General features: G+C 46.9%; 1 protein-coding gene across 1 annotated transcript in view; it reads right to left on the minus strand.

Annotated features, from left to right (window-relative positions):
• WWTR1 (WW domain containing transcription regulator 1) overlaps positions 1-11,552 on the minus strand; it is a 123,525-nt gene extending 111,973 nt beyond the window's left edge. Inside the window, exon 1 of the mRNA XM_090050603.1 lies at positions 10,973-11,552. Within this exon, the coding sequence (XP_089906729.1) occupies positions 10,973-11,400 (428 nt within the window). The 5' untranslated portion in view covers positions 11,401-11,552. The remainder of the gene's footprint in view (positions 1-10,972) is intronic.

The raw sequence follows: 11,552 nt of genomic DNA on the forward strand, positions 1-11,552 counted from the left end.
AGATTTTATCAGTTGAATAGGTCAACAGTACAACCCACGGAAAATAAAGCTGTGACTAAAGTCAAATAGTTACCTGTCCATACCTATAGTCTTTCCATACCTATAGTTCACTTGTGTGTTAGAGGAAACTCAGCTGAGCCTGATAATTTTGCCGTCTGTGTATCTTATATTTTCTCTGTCTTCTATGTATTTTTATTTTACCAACACAGATAGAAAGAAACTGCTGTAGTTACTATATTTATAAAACAATTTGTCTTTTTAATTTTTTGGAGCAATGAAAGATATTCCATTCAATTACATTATTTCTGAGGTAGTTCAACATGAAAATTAACACCTGGAAGCTTGTAGAGTAACCAAGATAAGTATAAGTACACTAAAAAATTCCTGTCAATCTTCCATCTTGTAATGTGCTTCAAAATTAATTATATTGCACATTCAGATGCTTACATGTATTGTGTACACTGAATACTAAAAATGTAAATATATATATATATATGAAGCCAAATAAAAAGCAATACAAATAAACCCTACAACATGTCCTCAGGAAACTAATGTAATCTTTTTAGTAAATCACCAGTAAATTTTACTGTATGTACTATTTTTGATTCCTCCCACTAAGTTACATGTTTATATAAGCCTTAAATTCATCCAAGAAACTGTACCATTTCTATTTTGGAAGACATACAAAGAAGACCTTTAAAACATGAGTAGGAGCTAAGTACTTAAATGTACCGGAAAATTGATTTTCCATCACATAATGACAAAGGGTTTTTAAGGACTTTATACAATTTTTCCTATTGGTTACTTCCATAAGAACAATATTTAAATATTCTAATTGCTTGAGAAAGTTGAGATACAAAAAGTGAGAGTGCATGTGAAAACATAGTTGCACACCATTTTGAATAGTAACATTCCAAGCTGTTACTATTAAAACACAAAAGATCTCAATTTTTATTTCAGTTACATGTATACCATCCCAATGAGCATGTGATCCTGCACATCTAACAGAAGAATATAGCCCACCACTTTTATTAGTATGTCCCAGGAAGCAAAGCAGTAAATGGGACTCACCTGCAGCTCTGGACGAGACACACACGAGGCGAAGGGAGGAGCCCACATGGCTCGTTAGCCGTCTTTTTATTCAATTACAACCAGCTGGTGACGTCACGGACGGACGCCAGCTGGCAGCAATAAAAACAGTGGCTGCAGCTGCGGAAGGGGCGGATAGTCCAGGCAAGGAGCAGCAACCGTCACCAACAGTGAGAGGAGCGGCGGCTGCAAGCAATGTGGAGCCAGGAGAGCCGGCGGAGGTGTGGACAGGGCAGAACCAGATTTCCCAGCTAGAGATGGCCCCGGACAATACTGGAGCTAGAGGCACGGCACCTGAGGATGCAGCAGGAAGGATACCTGGGAGTGAAGCGACCCACAGGTGGGGTGCTGGAACGACGGGGCGCAGAGACAGCCTCGCCAGGGAGGAGAGACCCCAGGAGAGCCCCAAGAGGGTACAGTCGGGGCGGGCATCGTCGCCAGGTAAATAGAATATTGAGCAGGAGGTGAAACCGTTGGAAGTCATCGGTCCGGGATGGGCCAGAAGGGAGCCGGGGACGGCTTGGAGCAGACTACTTAGCGGATAGGGAGACCCTGGGCGGGCAGCATTTCTTTTCGTTGTTTTGTTTGTTTAACCCTGGCTAAGGGAGAGAGAGCTAGGGAAGTGTACCTGCAGACTGAGGCTGAAGGGAAGCCTTTGTGAGGCCTGAGTTTCCTTTGATTTTCCATTCCCTGAAGGGAGAGGAGCAGACGAGGAGGGCTGTGGGGCCAAGCTGGCCAGTGATCACCACGACCGGGAGTCATGGTCGCTTAGGGGCAGGCCAGGCGATGTCACCCCATGGCTGGGGAACAAGACCAGCAGATGAGGGACCCACCGAAGGTGGCGTGAGGCCGGGGTGTAGGGGTGGCAGAGCCCTGTGAAGTGACCACTAAAGGAACCTGGGCCATGGAGTATCCCACGAACCAACCCCTTACACTGAGGAACATCAAGTCGTGGTGGGTGAGAACGGGGTTGGGGACACGGAGAGAAGAGAGCTACTCCGACACCGACAAGATCCCAACAGGTGTTTGACATCTACCTGCAAGGCAAAAACCGCTCGAGAATGGTTAATTGAAGCCTAGCGGTCACATAGTGCATTGTAGCATGAGAACTAAACGAATTAAATGTAGGATTACATATGGCCTCTAAAACAGTATCAGCAGATTAGCAGCCTCCATTTTCCTGCTTAACTACAGTGGATCTCCCCTGCCTTACCTAGCCAGACAGGTGTTGCCCATGACTAAGGTTTGGCCCAGAAAAAGGTCATTTAAACATCTCAAAAATTAGAAACAGAAAATACATAACAGATAAAGTCTTCCCTGCTGAAAGTAGAGAAATTAAGTCAAAGTCTGTTCTCAGTTACACAGAAGTCACAAAAGTTTTGCTCCGACATATCTAAGAATTGAATTTGATCCAAAGACTCCTAGTAAAGAATGCACCAGCTATAAAACCAATGATATTAAATATGCTGCTAACTAAATGTAATTTGATAAATATATATACAGGGATCCAATCAGTTACCAGAGCTCGCAAAGCTATTTAGTTCTGATGTGTGCATTTTGACATTCTATTTCTCCATCTATAAATTCAGGACCACTAACTACCATAGAAAAAACTTTGGGGTTATCCTACAGCTTTCATAGTAGTAAGATACTTTTACCAATTACAAATAACAGCACTGGTAATACTAACCACTAGTTACTAATAAATCACCACCACATTACACATTAATATCAAAGAAAACTACACTGTCAGCTCTACTTCACATGTACCATACCTGCATCTGTGGTTGAGCACAGTATAGAAGTATGTTGGTATAGTTCTGTAATTAGGGACCTATTTCAACTGCAGCAAGACAACGTTTTTCAGAGCCCACGTACGGCATGCAAAGCCAATTTCACAGGCATTTTGTGGCAGCCCTTCCCCTCAACACTGACTGACAGAGAGGTCCCGCAGAGAACAGACGAGGGGGTGGCTGCCATCTTGATTACTGGCTGCCCTTTGTGACATCCTGCCCCTCTGCACTCAGTGGTGAAGAGGCCCATTGTGCCATCTCACCAGCCAGCACCTTCCCCTCTCAGTGCAAAAGACGGGGGACCTAGCATTTTATTTTTAAAGCTTTTGTTGTTGTTGCTGATTTCGCAGACAATCCCAGATTTCACAGTTTCTGCAAATCCACAAAAGGGCAGATTAAGTAAGTCCCTATCTATAATAGACTGGATAATAATATGTTGGGCTATGATTGCAGAATACTCTACCAGAAGGATGCTTACTAATTTTATCAGGTTGTGCAATATTAACAGAAAGATTGTGTTATGGCTCCCATTTGCAGCTGCATAAGATCTATATTCACAAGGGCTTCATCTCTGAGTATTATACAGAATCAAGCACATTGTCAGCACGAAACATTTATAGAATATGGCATTTATAGAAACTGCCAGTTAGAAAACAATTTATCTACTGTTTTCCTTTTTGAGAAAAGTGTTGTCTTACTGTCTCCATCAGCATTTCATTTTCTCAACGCCCCTTCTGGTCTTCTCCCCTGCTCTTCTGCACATGCTTAGTAGTATACAACTGACCAGGTGTTAAATCAATACACTACTCCAACAACTAAAATTCAGAGGCATGTCAAGTAAATCAAATACCAGTGAGTCTACTTGTTCTTTCAGCAGGAATTACAGGTAAATAAGGCATTCAACTTCTATGGTCTACTGTAATGTCTTTAAAAAACAGTATGGTAAAGGTAACATTTAAAAGTAAAAATTTGTTCAGTGCAAACACTGTACTTTAAAAACAAACCATTCATGATTTCATTCCAGCAGATATCTGACTAGAAAAGGTAAACTCAAACCAAAAAAACACACATACCTCATAATTTATTTGGAATACTAGGATACACCAGCAATAACAATAACACTACAAAACTGCAGTAAAAAGTAATAGCTGAAGACTCCTTGTTGCTGTACGTTAGTTCAGTATCTTGATTGATCTGCAATTGATATTTTCATACACTAGCAGAAGAATTATGCATAGATATTATACCTATCATCCCAGAAACCCTCTTTATCAAAAATAAATCATACTTTTTTTCCCATATGTACATACAGAAAAAGAAATGTTTTAGATAGACATTACTGTGTAAGTGTGTGCATTTATTAGTCTGCTTTCCATTCTCCACTTCTGTGGTTTGGTATTTAATTACAGGGTGGGGTAGTCCTGGGGATACTTATGTTTCTTCCAGTCATAGCCAGAAAACCTCCACAGGAACTGACATGCAAGACTGTGATTTCTACAAGTTATATCTGGTTCTTGGTCAGCAAAACTAACCAAACTTAATTGTTCATTGAAATGTCCATATTACCTACATTTAAACCTTTGTGAAAATAAATGTACATAATGAATTCATGTCAAAAACACTAAACACTATATAAAATATAATATGCTTTGATTTTTACATCAATGAAGTGTGAAAACCTTATTTTTAGAATTATAACTGCCTCTTTTCCTTCTGCCTCACAGATGTCTTCACGTCAACAACTGTGCACAAATATATGTTAAGACTCTTGAAAAAAATATGTATCTTTTGAAAGACAGAATAAGCACACACAAAGGTAACTTTCCATAACTGATTCAGCCAAAATGTTTTTTAAATAATTAATCCAACTGACAACATTAGAAAATGTATTCTTTGTGTTGTTGAAAGTACCATTCAATGCTATTTTAAATAATTTCTTCAGCAAATGATATGTTCACTCAGATTATACCTATTGGCAATATTTACTGATATAAGATTTGAGAATTTTATAAGCAATGTCATCTTTAGTGGAGGATAAGATCCATGATGTGGCAAAGTGTTGATTTCATAGATCATTAAATATAAAGGAAAAAAACCAAAAAGTGTGATAAAATTAAATAAAAAGAATTGAAAGCACACACACAAAATTCCTCCACATTAGGTGACAATTCAAACTTACTACTTATTTTGAAGACAGAACAGTAAACTGTGAATCAAGACCTGGCCATGTCAAGAATGTCAATACATAAAGCATAAACCACAAAGCAATTTAACAGAGCAGGTCCCTAAATCTTGTCTCTCTTTTTTCCAGTGTTGCTTTGTTTTCTTGGGGTTTATATAAACAGATTACAAGACAAGGTCCTTGTTCTTTGGGCCTATGCAACAGGAATTCAGCTAACCTGTTGGGAGGGGGTAGTTCTGGTGGCTGTGTCAGAACAGTGAGAAGCAGGCTTGCAGGGGAGTTAACCAATTTTAAGATGAAAAAACTGAACAAGTGAAGTCACTCGCTCACAGAGAACAAAGCCCCATAATCTTATCTTTAACCAAAGTGGAACAGGACAGAGAAAAGCAGCCCAATTTAAGGAACAGACACCAGCATTAGCCAGCCAATACCCCAGTGTAGTCCTTTGTGCTTTAACAAGTAAAAGCAGGAGCATTGAGAGATATGATTGTCATATAAAATCAATATAAACCAAGCTGTTATCAATACAGTACTTGCATTTGAGCCAGGACTGTACACCTAGCACAGGCAAAGGTGAGAGATCAGGAATTCACTTGATCTTGATTAAAACTCAGATGACAGACAGAAAATAATAATGACACATGATATTAATGCCACCATTATCTAGAGTCTGAAAATACTTGTTGGCCAAGCCCCAACATGTATTTAAGAGTGATCACTGATCAGTTACAGCAGCAGGTGCCAACTTTTTGGCAGGCATACTACAAAATCAGTCCTGCACCCTCCTCAACTACCACTCCAATCCCCTTCTCCTGCCTGACCTGCTGCTCTGCTTTCTGCTCCCTGCTCAATCTGCCTCTGTGCTTTTTGCTTCTTGACCTGTGCTCCCTGCCTGATTTGTTGCTTTCTGTTCCCTGCCATATCTGCCCCCGTGCTGTCTGTTGCCTCCCTTATCTGCCACACACAGAGGCTTTCGCTGCCATTCGTAGTACATGTGCTGCAGGTTGGCTACTCCAAGTTACAGAACTGTTACCAATCAGCCTTTTTTTAGTCCCTTCCTACCTTCTGCAGTTCTGCTATTGCTCTCTTGGGATAGGTACAGAAGTTTCACATAAACCAAATTACATGATCAGGAACTGGTTTATGTCTGTAACAGAACATAAGTTCAGTGCACATAAACAAGTTTCAAAATGTCCAAAACTAGTTTGAAATAAACCTGGTTGAATGTAGTATCAAACTTAACTGATTGAAGTCAAACCATTTTACGGAACTGTCCCAGACCCCTTCCTGGTTTAAAGACCCCTTCCTGGTTTAAGCTACATCAGAGTCCTCCTGCATCCCAGAATGCTCTGCAGCCCTGGGCTGAGATGGGCTAGGCTGGGCTGTCTGTTCAACCCAAGCAGGACAGGCCCTGTACCTCTCCTCCCTACCCAGAGCACTATCACCGCTCTGGCTGGCTGAAAAGGGGATAGGGTGGGAAACCTTGCTCTGGGGTGCTGTCCAGTCTGCCTAGAAAGGGGACAGTAGCCCTTGCCAGGCATCCCCAGCCCCCTACTCCCTTGGCTGCTCCAGCAGCAGGGACAGGGACAGACCCTGGTAGCCTGGGGGGAAGCCAGGGTTTGATCCCCCCATTGCAGAGGAGAGAGAACCACAGGCATTGATAGGCTCCACTCATGCACCCGGGGACCAGATGCCAGTAGCCTGAGGAGAAGTGGGGTTGAATCCCCCCACCCCGTCATTGCAGGCAGCCGAGTCCCTCCAAGGAGTGGGGAAGGGAGATGGGTTGGAGGGATGAGGGGGGCCGGGGCTAGTTACACAGCCTGACTCACTTTTGGCTCCCACTGTGGCAGCCCCAGGGGCCAGGCCTCCAGCTCCCACCACCTCCCATCTCCAGCCCCACACAAGGGCCACAGTTCCTCAGAAGGCTGCAGCTGCAGTGAAACTCTCTGCCCTGCTCCCTCTCCCAGCAGCAGCCACAAAGCAAACTATCAGGGTAGGCAGAGGTGAAGCACCTGTCACCCACTGGCCGCTGGCAGGGGCAGGGGGAGGCACCACTGCAGCCTAGTCTGGCCCGCTCCTGTGGCCCAGGGATGTAGGCAGTGACTGGCCCACAGCAGCCCACCCCCAAGCACCCAGCACTACCACAAGCAGGCATCAGGTGACAGGCGCCTCACCTCCACCCACCATGATGGTTCTCTCTACCACCACTGCCAGGAGAGATAGGGGCAGGCTGCCACATGCCTGCCATTGCCTATACACTTGGGCTGGGCTGCACTGGACCAGGCTGCAGTGGTCCATTGTCTCCCCCACCACCACCGCCCATGCGCCTGGCCCACTGCAGCCACCCCAAGTGCCTGGTGCCACAGTGAGCAATCAGTGGGTGGCAAGAGTTTCACCTCTGCCCACTGCCAGGAGAGTGAGTGGGGCAGAGAACTGCACTGTAACTGCAGTCTGCCAGTAAACTGCAACCCATGCATGGAGCTAGAGGTGGGAGGCAGCAGGCGCTAACTCCCACCCTCTGGGGCTGCCCCAGCAGGAGGCAACAGTGATTCAGGCTCTGTAACTAACCATGGCTTCCCCCACACCCTTGCAGTCAGGTCACATCCCCCTCCCTGCAGCTGGCTGGCCACTCCTCTGAGGGTGCCCCCAGCACTGCTGCCTGCAATGGGAGAATTAACACTTGTGCATGGCCCCAGATGCACAAGTGGAGTCTATCCATGATTGTACCACCCCACTGCAATGGGGAGATTAAACCCCTGCTTCCCCTCAGGATACCAGGGTCTGTCCCCATCTCTGCTCGTCCCGCCAACCAGCGAGTGAGTGGAAGCAGGGGTGCTGGGACCTCTGATGGGGGCTGCTTTTCCATTCCCCCTCCAGGCAGACCTGGGTGGGATTCCTGCAGGCCAGGGTGAGGGTTTCAACCCGTCCTCAACCATACTCAGGCCTGCCTGGGGCTGGCCATGCCTCTTCCCTTGGCTTAGTTTCCCTGTAGCCGAGGACCCGCTCCAGCAATGCCTTCCCCCCACCCACCCCCCGGCTTCTGGCCTGAGCCACTGCAGGCACATGGCTGAATTTCTGGAGTCAAAAGTTAATGTCTATTCATTTGGAAATTGGTTCAATCTATGCAGGTTAGACTAACCTGAAAGACTGAATCAAATTCAGGCTCCAGCTTTCTAACTGTCTGTCTCTACCCTTGGGGACTAATCCTATGAAGTGTTGAGTGGCAAAATCTCCCATTGGGCTTAAGTAGAAAGCACTCGACCACTCACAGGTTTGGGCCCTAACATGCATGTTCATTTAAGCCATTGTTATGCTGCCACCAACACAGACTAACAAATAAATTGGCAGGAAAGGAGGTATATTTTCACATTTCACAATGACAGGGCAGGTGTCCAAGTTCCACAAAGGAAATAAAGAAAGAGCTTTGGTTCATGAATCATCTTTAGTTGGGTCCTAAGAAGTTAAACAATAAACCATGACACTGATTTTTTAATAGAACTTTGCTAGATTAACCTCTACCCCTGTCAGTCATTCTTGATATATGTGGCATACATTATACCACGAGCTCAAGAAGCTTCTTAATTCTCTCATGGGAAGTTATACTAAAAGGTTAAATGATCTCTTGTAGCTCTAACAGCTGAATTCCCACAATAATTATTAATGAAGCAGATACATAAATTATTTTGTTTATGCCTGTTTACAAACAAATATCAAAACAATGAACACTAGGATACAGGTTTAAATCCATTATACAAGATGAAACAAAATACACCATTTAGCAGGCCTCTTACACTTCTGTGCACCTATGTGATGCGAATGTCATAAATATATTTCCCAGAATTAGTGACCAGAGGATAGCTGATGTTATCAAACATACTTCAGAAAAGGAGGTCACTAAAATAAGGAAGTATCCAATGTCACTAATGACATGGCTTCTATAAAAATTATATAAATGACTTCTACTGCAGCAGTATGTTCCATTTGCAAAAAAATGCTGTCTATGGTATAAAATGATGGTCTTATAGCCAAAGCCAGGACACCTACTTCATAGTTTGGTCTACTACAAACTTTAGTGCATTTTTTACTTCCCTCAGGTGAATTATGTCCATTTTTCCATCTGTGAATCAATGCTAATTTCCTATTGCCCAGGAAGGTTATTGAACTTCTTAATATGGTGTTTCCCAAAGGATGCACGCAATGCACTAGTGTGCCGCAGGAGTGGCAGAAGGGTGCTGTAAAAATTGAGTTACCATGGTTTAGCTTTCATCTTTCACAGGTTAATGGCATACACATGGGTAGTTATTGTGGATCAACCAACATGTGGGTAAATTCCTAGTCCCTTTTACCTCACCAAAATGAGTCCATCTGCAAATACCCCTAGATGCTATTACCAGCTTGGTGGGTAACCTTGGGCAAGTCCCTTCAACTGTCTGTACCTTGCTTTTCTCATCTGTATGCTGGGAATAATGATGTATACATCCTTTATAAGTACTCTGAGGTCAAATGATAAGTGCTATAAAAGAGGGAGACGTACAATTACAATCTGCGAAGCCCTGGCAATGATACCAAAACCCATTAACTCTGAATGCCTTTTTTTGCTACTTTGCTTCTCAGTTATTTAACAGAAGCACTGCCATTCATTATAAGGGAAACAATGGGAAAGGCAAACTCTCAGGTGACTCTCAGGTCACCTCTCAGGTGACTCTCCAACAACTCTACAGGTTTCCCTCCATTTATGCTCTATGTGCATTCCCGGAGAACAGTGCATAAATCGAATTCACATAAAGCAAACCCACTTTACAATGTAACAAATAGGGATAGGTTCCCATGGAAGTGAGGGAGGGAGTGAGGCTGGAACTAGGGAAGGCATGGGAGGAGGGGTGCTGCTTCTGGGGCTGTGCAAGGCAGCAAAGCAGAGGGAACAGAGGGGCACTCACCTCAGCCCTGGCTGCAGCTGGCTGCAACATGCTCCGCCTGTCTCCACTTACTTCAGCTCCTGGGCTTCACCGTGCCCTGGTGTGGGCAGCTGGTGTCAGCTGCTCCCAGGGCTGGGGTGAGCGCTGCGCCCCATGCTGCCCGGGTCTCCACTTGTCCACACTCACCCCAGTCTGTGCTGGTGTGGCCCTGGGAGCAGCCAACACCAGCTGCCTGCACCACAGCACTGTACAGCCCAGGAGCTGGAGCGAGCCCAGGCGTGGGGGGACAGGCAGAGCATGGTGCAACCCAATGGCTACAGGCAGCTGGAGCCAGCTGCTCCTGGGACCACCACAGCCAGGGCTGGGGTGCGTGGGAACACAGCCCCTTCCCCTCCCCCCAGACTTACCTGCTCGGGCAGGCGGGGAAGGGGGGCATCTATGCTGATCGCATAGAGAGAATTTACCTCATATATAACGTATTATGGGTCTAAGTATGTTCATTGCATAAGAGCAAATTCACTTATAATGTACCCGCATAAATCAAGGGAAACCTGTATTTGGTCTCTAGGAGTGTTTTGGGCCCATTTTACACCCGGCAACAAGGCACATGCTCACTGAGCCCCCAGGAACAACCATGGGCATCCCTTCTCCTAGTCCTGGTGAAGCTCTTTAGCGGTTTGTACTTACTCAGGGGACACCAATGACCCTGACAACAGAAAAACAGGGGTGGGGGTGCTCACGGGTCCATCGATGATCTCAGTGAAGCCCACCTACCCCGATTTCTAGATGGGGAGCTGCGGTGGAGAGCAGCGGTGCTAGCCCTGGCAGAGCAGGCTACCTGCTCTTCACGGCCAAGAGCGCTGGCCCACCGAGGAGCTCAACCCAAAGCCAGGGCCAGGACACAGGCAGCCCCTCCCCTCGCCCCTTCCTTGCCAGCCGGCTCCAGGGCCCCCCTCGGCCACCCACGAGGCCGGACCGGACCGGGCACTCACTTGAGGAAGTAGCGCTGCCCGGTGTGCGTGAGCGCCATCTCCCAGCCGGGCGGCAGCGGCAGCTCGTCGGTCACGTCGTAGGAGCGCTGGCGGAGGTGCGCGTGCTGCTGCGCCGAGCCCGGGGCGGCGGCGGCGGCGGCGCCCAGCAGCGAGGCGGGCGAGGAGTGCGAGCGGACGTGCTGTGCCGAGCCCGGGGCGGCGGCGGCGCCCAGGCGGGCCGGGTGGCTGCCCGAGTCGGTGCTGGACTGGCGGGAGTGCGAGCCCGAGTCGGGCTCCTTGAAGAAGGACTCGGGCAGGATCTTCTTCCGCCACGAGCTAGGCTTGGGGTTCAGCACCGAGTTGAAGAGCGCCTCGAGCTCCGTGTCCAGGTCCTGCGTGACGTGGATCACCTGCTGGCCCGGCGGCGGCGGCGCGCCCGCCCCGTTCATCTTCGGCCCCGACGGGCGGCGGCGGTGGGGCCCGCCGGCACTCCTGCAACTTGCCGCGAAGCTCAGGCGGCGCGGGCCGGGGCGGCGGCTCGGCCCTCAAGGCCGGGCCGGGGATCGAGCTGCGGCCGCGGCCTGGCCGGCTCCACTTGTCC

The sequence above is a fragment of the Crocodylus siamensis genome, chromosome 6, assembly GCF_052110815.1.
Source record: "Crocodylus siamensis isolate JL-2025a chromosome 6, ASM5211081v1, whole genome shotgun sequence".
Classification (NCBI taxonomy): domain Eukaryota; kingdom Metazoa; phylum Chordata; order Crocodylia; family Crocodylidae; genus Crocodylus; species Crocodylus siamensis.